The following is a 20,093-nucleotide window of genomic DNA, read 5'->3' on the forward strand; positions in this document are numbered from 1 at the left end:
AATTTTTGAGGATTCTGTTGATATATCCTCCATAAAAGAAAAGATTGAGAAATTAGGATACATTACATTTAAGGCCTTATCTTCTCCAAAAGGCAATATAAAGTGAAAAGACCAGCTGCCCACTGGAAGAATGTGTTTTCCATACATGACAATGAATTGGTTTCCAGAACATATGGAAAAGTCCTACAGATTGATAAGGAAAGTTCAACATTTAATAGAGAATGGTCAAAAGATAGTTGTAGGTATTTTCACAACAGAAGAGACACAAACGTCTAATAAACACATGACACATGAAAAATACTCAAACTCATTAGCAGTCACGGAAATGCAAATTAAAACCATCTTGTAGCAATGTTTTACACCCGTATGGCTGCACTCATTAGAGCTGCAAGATTAAAGCTTGCTAATACCAAGGGTTAGTGAGGAGGTGGATTGTTAGCAATTTTTATATATTGCTGGGTGGACTGAAAATGTATACAACCACCTTAGGAAACAATTTAACGTCTTTGCAAAACTGAATGTACATATACTCCATGATCTGGTAATTTGACTTCTAAGCATATACCCTAGAAAAACTCGCTCTGATCCAGGTGCCCTTAAGATTGGGAAGACAGAGTAGAGCACACAGGCTTGGTGGGCAGGCGGGAAGCCGGGGGGCAAGAGGAAACTTCTGGAGGTGGTGGCTATGTTCATCATCTTGACTGTGGCGGTGGTTTCTCAGATGTGTACTTATGTTGAAACTCATCAATTTTTTTTTTTTTTTTGGCTTTGGTTTTTGTTGTTGTTTTGGAATGGGGGTGATTAGGTTTATTTATTTATTTATTATTGCTATTTTTTATTTAACTGGCGTGCTGGGGATCGACCCATGACCTTGTGCCTGCTAGGCATGCACTCTACCACTGAGCTATACCCTCCCCCCGAAACTCATCAAATTGTGCGCTTTAAACATGCACAGTTTATGTACCAGTAAAACCATGGAGATCAAACGATAGGGAGAGGTTGAAGAGGCCCTTCTCCCACCTGACCGAGGAGATGGGTCTGTTTTCCTCCCAGCCCCACAGACTGCTGCCTCCTCTCCCTGGAGTATAAGTAGGTGCATTTTGTTTCCTCCAGTCTAATAATAATAACTTTTTCCCCCAAAAAAGTTTTATGAATTATTGGCTGTATGCTGTTGAATTAATCCAGTTTTTGAAAAAGTTTAGAGGTGTTTTTTTGTTTTTTTTTTTTTCTTGAGCAGGAGCCATCTATGCGTCCTCCTTGCTTGGCCCTGCAATAAACCTTTCTTTGCCCAAAAAGAAAAAAAGGTCAGATATTGTGTTACCGGAGTGAGTTGTCTTGAATCTGTTCCTCAACAGTTGAGAATTTCAAGATAAGATGAAGTCAGTAGTCCTTTTTAACTTAAGCATTATTTTGATCTTACGACGTGTGTGACTTTCACAAATACTCATGTATTTGAAGTGACGTTTTCCTGACGTTGGGTTGCTCTTGAACACTAGACGGTGTGTTGGGACCCGTGCCTCTGGAGGAAGACCAGCACCAAAACAAGAAGCTGCGCCTTGCAAACCACTAAGAAGTCCTGTCTAAACTGGAGTGAAGGCCTCAAGACTTTTTATTGCACTTTTAAAATCCAGCCTTGTTAATGCAGAAAACAAGGGTGGAGTTTGTGAATAATTGAAAAAAATTTTTAAAGGAAGCTAATTTATTACTAGCATATGAATGATATTAATGAGAATATTTTTATTTTAGATGTATTTGTGTGTTTTCCAGACTGTACTGGTGTGTTCCTTTATTACACCGAATGAGGTGTATCAGTCATTGATAAAACCAGTTTAATCCACCATAGGGATTGATTTCTCCTTGTCTTAGCTTTACATTAGCCATGTTGAAAGGGCTGGTTTACTGGAATCACATCTCAGCAGAGAATTACACACCTTTTCAAAAGTATTAATTCCTTTGAATTATGGAGGTGATAATTAGTTAACTACTCCAGGGAAATAAATGGCAACCTGGCCATTTTTAAGTCAGTGTATGGCTCACCAAAAGTTGACATTTATACTGAAAGATTTCTAATAATCTGAATTTACTTAATTAGGATTGAGTCGCAAAAGTGAAGTTGGTAGACCTGGTCTCCATTATAAAAGTATATTCCTAAGAAGGCTATTAATTTTTCTTCAGTCTTTCGCTATGTGGAAATCACAGTCATTTATTGGACTGGGGTGTTATATCACTGATTTAAGGTAGCAATAGGAAGAGAAAATTATTCTGAGACAGTATTACTATTTGATATCACTGACTCTTGAAGTCACTAACAGTGAACCTCAAATTTGGTTACGATGTTAACAGAAGAAGTAACTTAGTCTGGAATACTGAAGCTAGCCTTTTTTGAATTTCATTCACAAATGCTGCCCATTATTCCCTCCATGGAATTAACACAGAGTGTCTCATGGCTGAATGGGAGGCCTTTTAAAAACATTCGCAAACCTTAAGAATACTGAAAGTTTTGAAAGTAAACATTATGGTCAAGTCAGTTATATTCCAGATTCTCTTCATGAGTCCTCTCATTTTTATTTGCTGAGAAACTTTCAGGAAATTAGTGCAAAGATGAAGCTACCTGTTTCGTACTTTGCTAGGGCTAGGGAGGGAGTTGCAGGGCCCGTGGCCCGCAGGCCTGGGGTGTGCTTCCCTGAGGACTGACGGCCCTGGCCATGTGCAGGTGATCAGGCTCGCCTCTGCTGTTCCCTGTTCTTTCCGTGGCATTCTGTGGCATCACGAGGCCTCCTACCAGTTTCTCAGAATTGTACACAGGACAATCCACATGGTGACCTTGGACAGCAGCCTGCTTAGGTCCCCCGGGAGTTCAGTCATCATACCTGGCAGTTGAGAACTGCCGTAAACTTTTCACCACAAGATGCAGGGCATGGAATAGAGGCTGGGGTGGGGTTGGGGGAGATGCCTTTACAGATAACTAAGGCTAATTTGAAAACCAGTAGTTAAGCTATTCTTTAACATTTATCAATATGAAAATACTGAGGTTTGCTTAAGTTATGCTTAAATTTATCTTAGATGTGTTGTTTTTAACTGATATATCAACTACATCAAATATTTTGTAAATGAATCAGCAAATGTTTTATAAGGACCCAAAGCCTGGTATACTGCCAGATTTGCGGATTTAGGTGTTAGATGTTGGAGAATATCAGAAAGGAGAAACATACAGATGAGAAGAACTACGGTTAGGCAGTGGAAAATTGGCATTTTCATAGCACTATTGAAGTGGTCATGATAATGCCATACTTCCTTCTGCACATCTGGTCAGATTTCAACATTTATTGAGAGTTTACTCTGTGGTATCAGAAGGAAAGCTCTCTGAGGGCAGGGATACATGTATATATATATAAATTTTTTAAACCACTGAATCCAGTGCCTATAACAGTGCCTGGCACATAACTGGCACTCAATAAATATTTGTTGATTGATTGCATGACTGCTGGACACTGGCTAGACCTTGGAAATGAGATGTGTGAGAAATGCTTCCAGATCTCAAGAAGCTCACGGTCTGGTGGAAGATACAAGCATGTAATCAAGTGATAGAGAATGCTTCTCAGTTGGGTCCCTGAACTAGCAGCATTAGCCTCACTTGGGGACTTGTTAGAAATGCAAATTCTCAGCACCACCCCCAGACTCAGGAGGCAGGGCCTGGCATCCCTCCAGGTGATTCTGATGACCCTCAAGGTTGAGAACCACCATGCTGTGGATGTAACTGCAGGAACAGAGTGGTGGCACAAAAGAGGACAAGCATACACTGGTGAGTCGTGGAAAAAGGGGCTTCCAGAAATGGAGATCCCGAAGAGGGTATGGGGCATTGCCAGGCAAGCAGTGGCGGTGAGATGAACACCTGACAGAGAGTAATGGAGATAGATGTCACTCTGGGAGTAGGAAAGGAAAGTGCCTGGGGGCCCGCACAGTGGTTGCTGAGCTGCACCGAGAGCCCTGGGGCAGCAGTGTTGACTAAGATCTAGTAATTCACAGTCTAGAGGCTTCATCCCTTAGCCTGAGAAATCAGAATTTGCACTTCAAAATGTATCATCTTTAATTTCAGAGATTGGGTGGGAGGAGAGTAGTAAATTCATAATTTGAAAAGAATTGCTCTGCATTTTTTGTTTACTGCCAAGTGACCACAGAATGTGCCGACAGGAGTGGGGGTGAGCGTGGGCCTGGCTGGCTCCGCAGCGGTCGGGCAAAGTGCACACAGGTCTCTGTGTGTTGTCCGTTGTATCGCTCCCAAAGCTTTTGCGTTCATTCGACTTTTCTGTAGGTTTCTCTTCCTCAGTTACTTATTGAGTTTGAAAATAAATTTGCTCTCATAAATCTTCCTCATTTTATGCATGAACAGTTCAGCTTTCAGACCTGCCACAACAGTCTGCTTATGACCCTCTTTAGAGCAAGTGGCATTTTAAACACCAATTTTTTAAAGTCCTGGCATTGCCAACAGTGGCCACTTAGCATTTGGCTGAGGCTGTTACTATTGCTCGTCAGGGTTAAGCAACGGTTTAGAACCTTCATTTCATGTGTAATGTTCGTGAAGTCTTTTTATTCATTCTTCTGCTATCACTTAAAATTGTAACATTTAGACATATAGGAAAACTTGAAAGGCCCATTAATCAGTTCCAGTTGAAAATGAGACCTATTTAAAATGAAACACTCTGTGCGATACTTTAATTTAGAAGCTTGTCCATAAAAATGCATTTTCTGTAGTCAATGAACTGCATTTAAATAGACTCAGATTTCAAAGAAACTTAGGTCTCATCTGTTTAGAATATACCTTTTCAGATCTGGAAACGGGAGAGTCCTGACGATGAATGATTTCTTGAAGTCAAGTACAGAATGTCACAAGGGCCTAAATCAGTATCAGGATTTTTTTCCATTTTCAGTTTTGCTTTTAATGTAAGTGCACATTTGTCCTGTACATGCTGACACGTTGGCTGATTTTTTTTTGTCAGCTGATTTTAACATGTATGTTACAGTAGTAAATTAAAGGACTTCTGTTATTGTAAATTAAGTCTTTTTTTTCTTTGGTAAAATTATACCTACACATTGTCAATCAGCAAATAGCTCTATAAACCTTACTTTGAAACAATAAATTCCACCCTGTCCTCTATATCACCCATCCCCAGAGGCCTCCAGGCTCAACTGTTTTAGCTGGTCAGTTTGTATTTATCTCCAGACCAAGTGCCTGTATTGTTCCTTAATAGTTTTTAGTTTTAGGTATTTTCTCTTGCCTTTCCATTATGGAAGGGCTTCTGTCTCCTCAGTCCTCTCACCACACACCTTGATCTTCCCATCCTCCCCATATTTTATTTTTGTGGCCTCAGTATCCATTGTTTGGGATTATGACTGTAAATGTTGCTCACAGCTTTGTCATGTTGGGTACTGTGATTACTTTTCCTTTCCTTATAAATCTTATTTTCCTGAATTTAAAATTTGCCCTTTTTGGGGGGTTGGGCTTGGTTTTCTATTTTATCACTAACTCCTTCTATCAGTACGTTCAAGCACATTAGGTGACCTAGAAATCTCTTCCTAGTGAAGAAATCCCTTCCAGAGCCTCTGACCACGTCCAGCCTGGACTGATTGCTCACTGGACCCTCTGTCCTGCTGTCTTCTCCCCCCGCCCCTCAACAGCTCTCCTGGGGAGGGGCAGGGGCGGTCCTTCACCTTCTGCCTGAATGGAACCCCTGCTCCCTGGAAACCATGTCTTTCTCTCAATTTGATGGATCCCTGAGAAAGGGTACGTGGTGGTGGGATGACTGTCAGACAAGACTGTTGCTGCGGAACAATGTGGGTACCGTGACCATCTGCAGTGTCTTTATTCTGCCCACACATTCAGTTGATAGTTGGTTGCGTATCGAATTCTAGACGAGGAATAACTTCCCCTCAGAGTTTTGAAGGCGTTGTTTCACGAGCCTAGTGACACCACTGGGATGAGTTTCAAGGTTTGGGTTGTCAATCAGACTCATAAGACAGTGACGGTACCTAGGCAACAGATAAATCTAGAACGGTGTAGAACAGTGCAGAGCCTCCATAATGTCGCCATTGATTCCTCTGTTCTGTTTGTCGGATAAGTTTAAGTTTAAACAAAACAAAGCTCCTTTGTGTTCACTTTAATGATTTGGGGGTAGAAAACAGGTAAATCAATATGTTCACTTCAACGTTTTTGTATTTTGTGTAACGTTTTGGCTTGAAGCATGAAATTTCTTTCCCACAGTCATTTTAAACATTTTTACTAATGTGTTTAGTATAAATAGCCACCTCTTAATATAATTAGGCATCTTTTCTTTGGGAGTAAGCCCCAAAGATATTGTGTGAGAGGGGACTATGTTCTTCTGCTAAGGGCTATTTTTAAGACTTAATGGAGATGAGGAACACCTGAAACATACAGATTTAAAAAAAACACCTTTGGGGATAAAGGGTTAAATCTTGTTGGACTTAACTCTAGCATTTGGATGTCTTTCCATGTGTTATTTCTGATTGTATGTTTTAAAAGGCTTGAAAATAGAAACACATTACCACACTAACTGTGTACTTTGGTGCAAGTTTAACTCTGATCTCTGCTTGAATGGGTCCGCTAGGTGGCTTCAGGCTTAAGGTTAATTCAGAGTCAGTTTATGAGCCCTAGGCCTGGCTGCCTCTCACCACACCTCCTGGCCATTTACCTTGGGTGCTGCCTACTGAACCCCCAGGAAGCATAATCATTTACTTTATGAACATCTTTGACAAGACCTCAAGATGTGAAAAGGAAAGTATCGGTGGTGAGAGACAGCTGCAGTATTTTTTAAATCTTCTGTGACATATTTGAGTGTAGTTTCAGGACACAACAATCAAATTCATGGAATTTTAGAGATCTGTCATGATTATATTCAGTGGAAATTTGTGAAGAAATGCTATCTATATCTGTTTTTACAGTGACATTTCAAACCTGTGTTTCCTATGTGATGGTAGAAATAACTCATCAGCAAATGACTAGTGAGTATCCATCAACATGTAGCAGATTTTTTATTTTAATTTGCTGCTTAGTGTTATGGCTTTCATTTCTATAAGGATGACTGTACCCCAGCAAGTTACTGTTCTACAAACCTCCCCACCTTCCTTTGCCAAATCTTTTCGGTTTGGTCAGCTTTGTTTCTGCATCAGTGAACGGTACTGACACTCTTTATGAAAATCTGAACTCTATCTTTAGTGACAGTAAGATAAATAAGCATTGCATTGAATTTTCCTGAATGTTTATTTCTAAACCCTCATAACATTTTGGGGAGGAGAAAGAAAGGAGTCCATGCTGGGACAGAAGCTCCTGGTGAATATAACACAGGGTCATTTAGGAGGGAAAGCACATGTTTTTCCAGAAGGACGTTGAGCTGGGGCTTTCCTGGATACCACCTCTGTGCCCTAGAGCCCCAGCCACTCTAGATGTTAAGGCAGTTGTGTTTCTGCAGGTTTCTACCTTCAGAAATCAGGTGCTGGGAAAACTGGACAGTTACATGTAAAAGCACAAAATTAGAATTTCTTCTAACACCATACATAAAAATAAACTCAAAATGGATTAAAGATCCAAATGGAGACTGGGTGCTGTGAAACTCCTAGAGAAAAACATAGGCAGGAGACTCTGACATAAATTGCAGCAATATTTTTTTGGATCTGTCTCCTAGAGTAATGGAAATAAAAGCAAAAATAAACAAATGGGACCTAATTAAACTTAAAAGCTTTTCTATAGCAAAGGAAGCCATAGATGAAACAAAAGACAACCTACAGAATGGGAGAAAATATTTGCAAATGATGTGACTGACAAGGATTAATTTCCAAAATACACAAAGAGCTTTTACAGCTCAATATTTAAAAAACAACCCAATCAAAAAAATGGGAAGAAGACTGAAATAGACATTTCTCCAAAGAGGACTTACAGATATCTAATAGGCACATAAAAAGATGCTCAGCATTAGAGAAATGCAAATCAAAACAACAATTTTTTCACCTCCCAACAGTCAGAATGGCCATCATCAAAAGTCTACAATTAATAAATGCTGGAGAGGATGTCGAGAAAAGGGAACTCTCCTGCATTGATAGTGGGAATGGGAATGTAAATTGGTACAGCCACTATGGAGAACACTATGGAAGTTCATTTAAAAAACTAAAAATAAAAGATCATATGATCCAGCAGTCCCACTCCTGGGTATGTATCTGGAAAAGACAAAAGCTAATTTGAAAAGATACATGCACCCCAGTATTCATAGTGGCACTGTTTACAATGGAAGCAATTTAAATGTCCATTAGAAGATGAATGGATAAAGATGTATATATACACAATGGAATATTACTCAGCCATAAAAAAGAAGGAAATGCCATTTGCAGCAACATGGATGGACCTAGAGATTACCATACTAAGTGAAGTCAGAGAATGACAAATATATATTATTTATATGTGAAATCTAAAGAATGGTGCAAATGAACTTATTTACAAAACAGAAGTAGACTCACAGACATAGAAAACAAACTTATGGTTACCAAAGAGAAAAGAAGGTGGAGGGATAAATTAGGAATTTAGGATTAACAGATACACACTACTGTATAAAAAAACAGATAAACAACAAGGACCTTCTGTGTAGCACAGGGAACTATATTCAATATCTTGTAATAACCAGACTGGAAAAGAATCTGAAAAAGAATGAATGAATCACTTGCTGTACACCCAAAACATTGTAAATCAACTATGCTTCCAAAAAAATGATAGAAAACTAAATTTAATTAAAAAAAATAAAATTGGAGTCCAAGGTGAACAATGGAGAAGTCATGGTTCATCCTAGTGCTGACACCTACCCCTAAAGATGCTCGGCCGGGAAGTATCCCAAGGGCACAAGGTGCAGTAAGGAGGTTACTCGCCTATGAAGCACATAGAACCAGAACCAGCTCTTCCTGATAAGGGAGTGGGTAGAGGAGGGTTGAACAGCTGGCAGCTCCTGGTGCAGAACGATGTGCCCACTCCCATGGTATGAAAAAAGCCAGAGTTAAGCCAGGAGATTCAAAGATACTGTGGGTGCACAATACCATTAAATCTCAAGAAAGTTCAGCTCTTGAGCAGCGAGGCTCCTATGCATCACAGCATAACGTCTGATGCGCTGGGTTTCATCCGAGATGATAACCAGTGGTGGTTCTCTGAGGTGGTTATTTGAGCTTCCCACAGCTCATTAACAAATCTCTCTGAGTGCTCCTGTGTGCCAGGCACTCCATGCTGCTGGACAGACCCTGCCCTCTGGGGGCTTATAGTCTAGTTGGGAGACAGGCATGAATATTTATGAAGATGAATGAAAGAAAGGCACACTGAAGAGAACCAGTCTTCCGACCAAAGCAGACGCACATCCCTCCAGTTCTCGCTTCACACGGATTTCTGGTATAACCATGAGGGCACCATCGGCTATACATGGTGGATCCAGAAAGTTGTATTGATTTAGGTTTTGGAAAAACCTACAGCTTTAGGTAGGAAATATTTTGGAAACCATCTGGAGAGACAGAAGAAAATGATGTTAAAATTGCAAATAGTTATACTATCTGAGACAGGTGTTTCCATGGAAACACCTGGGCTATATCCCAAGGGCACAAGGCGCAGTCAGGTGGCTACTCACCGAGAATTTTGTCATTTTCTGGTTCTTTTTCATGTTGAAGGAGCCTTATGAAAGGACACTGTTTCTGCTGAGATTACACACTTTAGTGTAATCTGATGAGGAACCCATATGCTGGTTGGCATATTGGGTGGAAAGAAGTGCTTTCTTTTACAAAAAACAAAAAATTTTCTGCCGGCTAGGAACTGGGCAAGACTGGGGCAGTTCTGCCCCCCGTGGTGCTGGCTGGGATCACCTGAGGCTCAGCCTGGCACTGGGGCAGCTGAGGCTGGAGCAACGTAGAAGCTCCATTCACATTTCTGGGGCCTCAGCTTGGAGCTGACACAGCTGGGGGCCGCCCAGGCCTCTGTCCCCGTGGTCTCTCCAGCAGGGTAGTCAGGCCTCTCTATCTGGTGGCTCAGGGCTATGGAAGGAGGTGCTCCAAGGGACAAGCCCGGGGTGTGCGGGCTCACCCAGCCTCCCCTTCAGTCAGGCTGGCTCAAGTCTCAGTGACCAGTGCCAGTCACATGGCCACACCCGGAGTCCATTTGCGAGGGGCCTGCACAGGCCATGAGAATCGGGAGGTGTAGTTCGCTGGAGGTCACAGGCACTGAGCAGATGACGTAAGTCAGTGCCAGCTGAGACTCGAGCCACATGTCCTGCCCCTGAGCAGAGTCCTGTCCCCAAGACCATGACTCTCAGTGGAACTTTTCACCTCCCGCATGCTTACAGCAATGGAACAATCCAGGTACCTTCAACTTGAAGCTCTGATGGTATTTCCTAAGAAGTTACAGTAGGTCAAATCCACAAACCCAACTCTTAGTTGGTAAATCTGGGAGAAGTTTTCTGCATAACACTAAATATATTTTATGGCATAAGTGTGTGTTTCTGAAAAAAAAATTTAATTTACATTAAACATGCTAGGGAAGGCCACCATTATAATGACTACAATAATGTCCAAACCGTGCCCTAATCGTTGGATGGGAGACTCACAGTTTAAGGTGAATTTGGGGCAGGGAGGCCCCTGTTTTCTTGACTAATGAACAGAGGAAGCTCAGTCCTTCCTGCCTCCCTGTTCCCTGAGGATTGCCCGGAATCAGGCGCCATCAGGGCCTCTGCGGGCTGTCCATTCTGAGATCTCCTGTTAAGAAGTCGCAGCTAGTGACCTGGTAGTGGTTTGACACCTGCAGGAAGGGCGACCCCTCTCCTACCCTTTCACTGACCAACCACTCCCCCTGCCTGTCGATGACACAGGCTCCGAATGAGCTGAAGGGAGAAAAGGGTAACACAGAGAATGCAGGATCAGCCCTTTCTTTTAAAAATGAGGGAAACAGCAGTAGTGGCAGCAAATATTTACTGAATCTACTACTTTGATCCAAGCCCCCAAATTAAGAAAATGTGAAAACTGCTGTCAAAAAGTGAAAGTACTAGTTCAAACTGCCTAGCCAATTTTTTTTCTTTTAAAAAAACAGATCTTTCCAAAGAGACTTTTTGCCTTCTCAGTGGCAAGCAAAATAATTCATTCAATGTGTACCCTCTATTTCAGCTAGCATGTTAACTTCATAGTTAGTGGTGTCTCCAAGCACGGTAGTTAGCTCTCCTTACACTCCAGAATAACTGATTTATGCGCCTGACAACCTTTTCACAGCCCTCTACACAGTCAGTCATGTATATTTATGACTGTTTTATAAAATGTTGAGTATGGTTGTACTGTTGAAATGGATTATGATGTTTTACTGCTTGTTTAGTCATATCTGAGATTCTTCCGAAGTCAAATACTTTTTCAGTTAGAGCAGCGAGGCATCGCGGCAAAAAAAGGGAGGCTTGCTGGGTTGCACTTGCCAAAAATGAGACACGTGTTTATTTGGACTCTCAGGGTTAGAACTCTGAAGTCACTTCATGCAGGGTTTACCAACAGGTCCACGGATGGCATTTTCCATGAGATCATTTCCCACGAATTTAGGACTGTCCTGAATATTGTGGGAGATTTAGTATCCCTGGCCCTCACCCATTAAACGCCATTTGAATCACCCAGAAATGTAGACAACAATGAAACACCCCTGGGGGTTTGGGGCAGGGGCTGCCCTTTGCTAGGACCCACTGATCAATCCAACCACCCTGGGGTGGCTGCACTGCACCTCCCACTGTCCTCTGAGATAAAAGGGCAGGCTGTGCTCTCACACCCACAGCGAAGAAGAAATCACCACCTCCTGAATCCACATCTGAACTTGACTTATTACTACAGTGTTATTTTTATAGTGTAACCGCCACCCACCGTCACTACCTCATTTCTATCATTAGTCCTTGGTCATAACACAGGGCTCTTTGTGGCTCATCCCCTTCTACATGAATGCCCTTCAGTACTTGAAAGCAGCCATTGTGTCCCCACTGTCCCATGACAGCCTCCCGCTCTCCTGGGAACTTACTGTGTCATTGTACATGGGTTTGCATTTTGGGGTACAGCATTTTTTATGTTGCCTCATTTAATTTTTGCCCCATGATGTAGAGGGGGATCGTTCCCACTTTACAGATGATGAAATGGAACCTCAGGTTCATTGACTTACTCAAGGCCCCACTGCTAGTAATCTGGCAAAGCCAGGATATGATGAATCTAGTTCTGCAGATTCAGTGCCTGTCACAATTTTCACAGTATTCACTACATTTTGTCCAGTCTCTCCTGCTCCAGTGTCTTCTTTCTTTCCACTTCCAACCCTCCTGTCAGCCATGGTGGCAGGCATCAGTGGTCCCATTTTTCACCCTTTCCTGTATTCACACCCTTTACCATATGGTTTTGTGAGTTTCTCCATCAACAGATGGAGTGTATTTCTCTGCTCTTGATTTTGGGTTCAATGGAATGACATGAAAATGTCATTGAACCAATTCTGCTGTTCAGCCTCAAGAAGCTTGTGTGTTCCCACTTGCTCTTCTGCATTTCTCCCATCACCAGACAAGGAGCACAGCCACCTCACCCAGCCCTGCCTAGATTAGTGACCCCCCCACCCCACGCCAAGCCACACTTGCAAGAAAAAAATAACTGGTTGAGTTGGGGAGGGATTTGTTCTGCAGCAATTGCTAACTGATATATTTTTCCAACTTCAGAAAACAAGGACTTCCCTTTACCCATTGTTTTCCTTTCCCTTCATCACTTGAAAGCTTGTCTAGTTTTGTCAACATCCTCATCTTTCATTTAGTCCACAAGCCACTGCTAGCTTTCTGCCCCCTCTCCCTGTGGGAAGGTGCTTCCAACTCCTAGTGGCCGAACCTTGCGTGGTCTCTGCTCCCTTTAGTGCCTTGTATCATCCTGAGCGTCTGAAATTCCATCCTTGGCTTTCATGGCATTAACCATGTTTCTCATCTCCTTCCTCACCTCCCTGGGGCCACCATGTGCCTTCCTTGCCTCTTGCTTTGATTCTGTCTCTCCAAGGACCCCCATCTTCTCCCATGACCTCGAGACCACCAAAGTCATGACAGCTGTTTCCAGCCCCACATCTCTTCAGAGTTCCAGCTGTGTGTGTGTCCACTTGACCGCTCCCCCAGGAGCAGTTTTGCACCAGGCCCAGTGGAGGAAGGCCTGGCAGGGGAGAGACTAGTGGCCAAGGCTCCACTGGAAGGTACTGCAAGCATCCAGGGAGGAGGTGATGCGGGCAGACTCAGGGCATCAGGGTCACCAGAAACCCTTGTTTGAGCTCCAGTGCTTCTATCTGTGGAGATGGAGTTTTATTTTTGGACTTGGGCATAGGACTTCACATTTATCCTTATCAAATCTAGCCGTGGTTAGATTCAGCCCAGTACTGCAGCCTGTCACACTCCTCGTTAATTTTGTCATACCCACTAATCAGGCATCTGTCCCAGACAGTTGATCAGCGTGTTACTTCTGCCCCACCCAAGTCATGGATAACACTGAAAAGAAAGGGCCTGGCAGGAAGCATACTCTAGTAAAGGCGATTATTCGTTTTTAAGCCACCAGGTGGCTGCATGTCCTAGAAATTGATGCAGGTGCAGCTTACAAGTGAAACTGGAACTTGAACATTGTTGGATTCTATGGGATTTGAAATTGGGGAGCGGGGGGAGCAATGGAGGGGGTGTGAGGGGGAAGGTATGGGGAACTGCATATGGTGGTAGCATCAGTGGGCAAGAAGTGGGAGGTGGCAGGGGAGAGTGAAACCAGGAGGGGCCTTGGGAAAAATTGAGGCACAATAGGGAGCCATAGAGGGTTTAAAGCAGAGGGGTGACACAGTTGTATTTGGTACCCTTAAATAATCCCTCCAGTCTCAGTGTGCAGAACCCACCAGTGTGGAGCAAGGGAGGGAATGGGATGGCCGGGGTTGGTTCCCAATGAGAAACGATGAAGGTCTGAGCAAAGGTGATGTCTGTAGGGAATGAGAGGAGGGGGCAGGAGGCCGTGACTGGATTGAGCAGAAAGAAGGCTGGCTTCGCAGGGAGTTGGCAGGATCTGTGCAGCGGTGGTGCCCAGGGTAGTGATAAGGGAAAGATGCAAGTGAAAGTAATTCATAAAAATGTGTCACTTGTTCATTCAAAAATATCGATTGAGCATGTGCTATGTTCTGACACTGGGCTAGACAGACCCTGGGATGTGTTTGTGAGGAAAACAGACATCGCCCCGCCCCCACGGGGGCAACCTGGTTGGGGAGGCAGCCTGACCGACATGGGTGAGAGGCTCTTGTGCGAGGTCAGGGAAGCCAGGAGGGGGAGATTAAGCCGAAGGATGCAGGAGAAAACAAGAGGCAGTGATAGAAAGCACGTGGGTTAGATAGATGTGGGCAGGAGTAGCGTGTGGGGCGGCCCCAGGCAGGGTCTGCGGCAGCGGTTGGAGAGGAGGGTGGAAGGACAGAGCCCCAGACCTGCTACTCAAGTGTGAGGTTGGGGAGGGGGAGTCGAGAAGGCAAATGAGGAAGAAAACCTGGAGTGAGGTTCTGGAGCCAGGAGAGAACAGGGCTGTGAGCAGAGGCAGCTCCTTCACCTGCAGCTGAGCTGAGCTAGGTGAGAACAGAAAATCGCCCCTTGGATCTGGCGACACTGAGGTTTTGGTTGGCCAGGGAAGAGGATGTCAGGGGAGGTGGGGGAAGCCAGGGTGGGCTGGTCTCGGGGTACATGGGAGGTGAGGAGGCAGGCCCACTCATGTGGTGACCTGAGAAGGTTCCCAGGAGAGATGGAAATGGGAGCTGGGTTGGTTGTGCTGAGGGACAAAGGAAGGTGTTTTTATAATGGGTGACAGTGGCAGCGAGGAGAGCCCAGGCTAGGCCATAGTCAGGGATAGTGGGGGCAGGATGCCTGGGTGACTGCGGTGAACAGAGGTGTCAGCCGCTGGGCTCAGGGCTGCTCACTCAGGGTGGTGAGTGGCAGATTGATTCTGGGGGGCACTTGGGGAAGTCAGCAGGTCTCCTAGACTTACTTGTTGGAGGCAGAGGAAAGGGAGCCGTTGAAGGTCACATTAGTGTTTGTGACAAGAAAAATGGTAAAAAGAAAAGATGGTAGCACAGTTAACAGAAGTTGAGGATCAGTTTTGGGGTAAACCCACTTGGTTTAAGTTATGATGAGTCTGGGGTTATGGTGGGGTCTAAAAACGTGGAGAAGTCCAAGAGGCATTTGGAAACTGAGAGAGAAGTGGAATGCTGGGGCTGGAAACACGTCTCATGCAAGAACTACCTGAAAACTTGGAAAGATGTTAGAAGGAAGAGCCAAGACCCAAGAAGAAAATTGGGATTCACTTAAGAAGAGGGTGGAAGAAGCTAGAGAACAAGGATTTCTGGAAACAAAGTCTAATTGCTGGTGTGGATGGCATCTGGCAATAGTTAACTCAGAAAGATGTGTGACCCTTGACTTCCAGGAATTTCTTACAAGGAAGCAATCATGGGTGGATGCAAAAAGTTTAGTTATAATGGTGTTCATTGCAGTATGATTTGTAAAAGTGGTACACTGGAAACAGCTGTGGGCTGGTCTGGTACCATTACACAATGGAATGCTATGCAGCCACGAAAAAGGCAGAACAATACCACATAACAGAAAGTTCGTGAGACAATGTCATAAAAACAGGTTACAAAACAGTCTTTCTCATGAATCTATTTTTCAAAAAATGTTAATAGCTTTCTTGAGGTATAATTCACATACCATGCTATTCACCCATTTAGAATGTGCCATTCAATGATTTTTAGCATATTAGTTCACAGATACGTGCAGTCATCACCAGTCATTTTTAGAACATTTCCATTGCTTCAGAAAGAAACACTGTACCATTAGCTGTCACTTCCTATGGCCCCGTAACCCCTGCCTCCCCAGCCCTAGGCAACCATGAATCTTTCTCTCCTTACAGATGTCCCAGCTCTGGACTTTCATATGAATGGAATCATATACGTGATCTTTACATCTGGCTTCTGTCACTTACCACAGTGTTTTCCAGGTTCATCTGTGTTGTAGCATCTGATACTGTGTATCAGTACTTCGTTCCTTTTTATGACTGAGTGATACTTGATTGGTGTAACACATTTTGTCTCTTCATTTATCATTTGATAGATATTTGGGTTGTTTCCAACATTTGCTTCTTCTGAGCGCCATGTACAGGTTTCTGTGTGCCTGTATGTTTTCGTTTCTCTTGGGTATAGACCTGGGACTGAAATTGCTGGCTCGTATGGTAACTCTGTGTCTAATCGTTTGAGGAATTGCCAGACTCCTCCACAGCAGCTGCACCACTTGATATTCCCACCAGTGGTGTCTGAAGGGACTGGCTTCTCCACGTCTCCACAGGAGACACCTGTAGGCTGGGAGCCGAAGCTGTGAGCCCCGCGTAAGCGGCCGGCTCCCCGGGGGCTGGGGGTTTGCTGGTGTTCTGGACCTGCACAAGGAGCACCTGGGTGCTCAGAGCCACACTCGCCCCAATACTCCCAGGTCAGGGCAAGGTGTGGCTTGCTGGGCAGCCATCGCAGTCCCTCCTCCTGCCTCGTCCCCCTTTGCCTGGAGTGTGGAGGAGGACAGGGCACTCTCAGGGCAGGACCAGGGCACTCATGAACTCCATGTCCAGCCTCACTCAGTGGCCCCAGGGACGTCCTGGGACCCCGCCAGTCATGAAGGCTAGACAGGGCTGGTGGGAGGCCCCAGAGAGGACCTCCGAGGAGGGGAGAGACTCTAGCCTGGGGAGAAGCTGGGACACCAGGAGAGGGTCTCCAGTGAGGTGGCCCATGAGCTCATCACCCCCCGTTTCATGGGCAGCTCGCCCAGAGCCCGGGCTCCATGCCGTGAAGCGAGGGCCAGATTCTGTGCCTTTCCGGATGGTGACCTCGTGAGACCCTGGATCCCTGCCTGCCGTGCTCTTTCCAGGCGCCAGTGTCCTGGCTGCTCAGCCCGTGTGCCACGCCTGGATGGGCCCAGCGGACTGACCACTGAAACAGTCACTCTGCTTGGAAACGGTCCCTGGTCAAGGTGAAGGGCAGCCTGGCACTGCTAGACACCACAGGGCGGCTGCAGGAACGCCTTTCTCCTCCTCCCCCTCGTCCTCCTCCCCATCCTCCTCCCACACCCCAGGCAGTACAGAGCCTTATTCATACAGGCCGGCCAGGTCATGGCCACGTGAATGTCACACTCAGCCCAGAAAACAGCAGGAACGACAGTCCTGCGGGGCTGGCCTCGCCTCTCCCCAGGTTCTCGGGTCATAACCATGGGCTGTTCCTGAGGCTGGGGTCCTGATCAGAAACCTCCTAGGGCTGGAGACGGGGAAACTGAGGCCAGGGCCTGAGGTCAATCACCCTTTGTCCCAATGGCACTTTATTTAAAAAGTGTATCTGCTCTGGCTGACATGGTAACTAGATCAGACACAGACTTTGGGACAGCGTTGCTGTGTCTGGGTCTGGTGGACTCTAGAATGCACTGGTTGGCCATCGGGGAGGAAGGACACAGGGACCACAGGGCCCAGAGGTGGGCAGTGTAGCTGGGGATCCATCACCCCTACCTGGACAAAGGAGGAAGTCACAAGGGAGGAACGTGGTGGTTTCCTCCTGCACCCTCACTGGGGAGAGTCTCAGACCAGATTATCATGGACACAGTGAAAATACAAACGTGGGTTGAATCGCAGTGAGGAAGGGATGGCCCTCAATCTCAGTGGCCCTGAGCTCCAGACTTTGTCCAGCTGCTACCTGGACATCTCCACGTGGGTATCTCAGGCACTGGCCACCCAGCTGGTCCAGAGCTGAACTCTGCACATCTTCTGAGCCCCGGCCCCTGGTCCTAAGCCCCGTGTCAGCCTAGCACATCACCATAGCCACTGCCCGGGAGGCCCCCTCCTCCTCACCCTGATCTTTTAGAAGTGCCGTGGACCTAAGCCCAGGCAACGTTAAGTCCTAAGTATCTCGTAAGTTCTGCGGCTCCTGCCTCCGGGCCCTGGGTTTGAATCCTGCTCTGCCAGGTGCTCACTGGACAATCTCAGGCCAGTAACCCTCTGTGTGTCTCAGTTTCCACCTTTAAGTCAGGATAATAAGAACCTCATGTGTGGTTCTGAAGTTGAGTTTATATTTGTGAAGTACCCGAAGAGGGTCTATCCAGAGCCGGCACTAGGTCAGCCATGGCTGTTCTTAGAGGGTCCTCACCCTCTCCCACCCGCTCGCTCAGTGTCCCCCATGCCAGGCTGCTCCCCACCAGGCTGACAGTGCTCTGACGGGCAGGATGCATGTCTCTTCCTGCTGAAAGGCACGATGCCTTCGTGATGGCGCTAGACCCTCAGGATGGCATTCAAGGCTCCCCTCCTGGCTCCCTCCAAGTGTCCACGTGCCCTACACTCAGGGCACACACCTGCTAGTCTCTGGCCACGTATGTTCCTTGTGGCCCCTTCTTTCCAGATTCCACGCTGTAGTGGAAAATTCCCTCTCCCATTGCGTGAGCCCGTGGGGTGGCAAAGGGTGCCGACGCGGGCACGTCTCCTGGGCCAGCGGGCCGCAGACTTTGGCTCCTGATTCCCTGTGACAAGGCCTCTCTCTTCCTCATTTTACAGGTAGGAAACTGAAGGTCAGTGATTATCAAGATTAAGGACTACCAGTGGAGCTGGGATGGAGTCCAGGTGTGGCTGCCCCCCACGTTTGTGTGGTTCCGCTGACTCCGCACAAACCTGTCATGTCATTCAAGAGAAGAAGACAGCCAGAGGCCTTCAAGAGGGGACGGACATTAAGAGATGTGGAAACACCTCCCCCAGTGCAGCACCTAAGTGGTGGGTTAGGAATGAGGCCATTTAGCTAAGCTGAAACACATGTCCAGAGTCTCCTCTCCTGCACGTAATGAACAAGGGTTGGGCTCAAGAGAACGTTGGCAGCGTTGCAAGTGGAGGTGAGGCGGCAGCACATTTTCACTGGGAAGGGCGGTGCCATCACAGCCCAGGAGCATTGCCGCAGACCTGATGGCTCAGCCGGCCGTTGGGGCCCCCGGTCCCCCTGCAGCTCCCTCTTCAGCTGCTCCAAATCTGGGCTCAGTCCAGGGAGCACTACGGCAAATTGGGCTGTGGTCAGCCTCAGCCTCAGCGGTGGAGGCTGGGAGGCCGAGAAGGCGGTGTGGCTTCCAGATCACTTCCATGGATTCCCACTGTTCTCACGGGCCCACTTCAAGTCTTTCCCCTTCCTGCCGACTCAGGCCCAGTGCCAGACACGGGGGACAGACTTATGAAGGCCGCTTCCCCAGCTCCCACAGTACACAAGGTCTGACCCCGACAGTAACCCCCTTGTGTCACTGCAGATCAACCTCTGATGGGCACGGAGAATGAGTTCAGTGATGTTGACTGAATAAATAAATATTTTGGTTGCTTTGTTAAAGCTTTCAGTTTCAGAACTAAAATGAGGGGAACTCATTTTTCAGCCTTCCCTAATGGATAAATTATTAATGTATATCACAACACGTTCTTCCAAAGGGCCCCTGTGATCACAGCTTTAAAGTAACATAGAAGACTCACAGTGCAGTGGTTAAATTACAATCGATATTGAATTAACTGATGGTAAAAGGACTGTGACTCTGTGTGTGGCTTGTGCCTTTCGGGGGCATCAGCAATGGTACACCCTCCTCCCAGGAGGAGTGACAACAGACTCCGTGGTCTCAACAGGATCATCTGTACCTTCATCAGAACTTCTGCCCGCGCGGTGCAGGGCTGCTGAGGAAGGTGAAATGGAGGCATGGACGGTTGGGCAGCAACCAGTGTATCAGGAAATCTAAGCTAATATTATGTCCAACTGAAAAATAAGCCAAGAAAACAAAAGCAGGTGCAGAACTGCAGTCTGAAGTTCATACCTCTGTGGAGTCAAGGGATTGTTCAAAATGGTGGGGAAATTCAAGATCAAATCCCTTAAACCACACATAGGTCAAATTTGATCTTCCAACATCAGACAACCAAGTGGAGCAAAGTTACCCTCTTAAATGAATCTAGCTTTTGAAATCCGTCCATTGAGTTATCCTTTAGCAGGAATGCAG

At 45.8% G+C, this 20,093-nt stretch overlaps 1 protein-coding gene across 4 annotated transcripts in view; it reads left to right on the plus strand.

Moving 5' to 3' along the window:
• The window catches only part of CDADC1 (cytidine and dCMP deaminase domain containing 1), a 54,592-nt gene extending 35,128 nt beyond the window's left edge, over positions 1–19,464 (plus strand). For 3 of the 4 annotated variants that reach the window (XR_004325659.1, XM_032496167.1, XM_032496169.1), the window contains one exon: positions 1,497–6,569. Coding sequence is in view for 3 of the 4 variants with exons in the window: in XM_032496167.1 (XP_032352058.1) it covers positions 1,497–1,570 (74 nt within the window). In the remaining variant the exon portion in view is untranslated. Of the gene's footprint in view, positions 1–1,496; positions 6,570–18,636 lie in introns of those variants that run through there. The other variant, XM_032496168.1, reaches the window with a different exon arrangement.
• The last annotated feature ends 629 nt before the right edge of the window (positions 19,465–20,093 follow it).

The sequence above is a fragment of the Camelus ferus genome, chromosome 14 (assembly GCF_009834535.1).
Source record: "Camelus ferus isolate YT-003-E chromosome 14, BCGSAC_Cfer_1.0, whole genome shotgun sequence".
NCBI classification, from domain to species: domain Eukaryota; kingdom Metazoa; phylum Chordata; class Mammalia; order Artiodactyla; family Camelidae; genus Camelus; species Camelus ferus.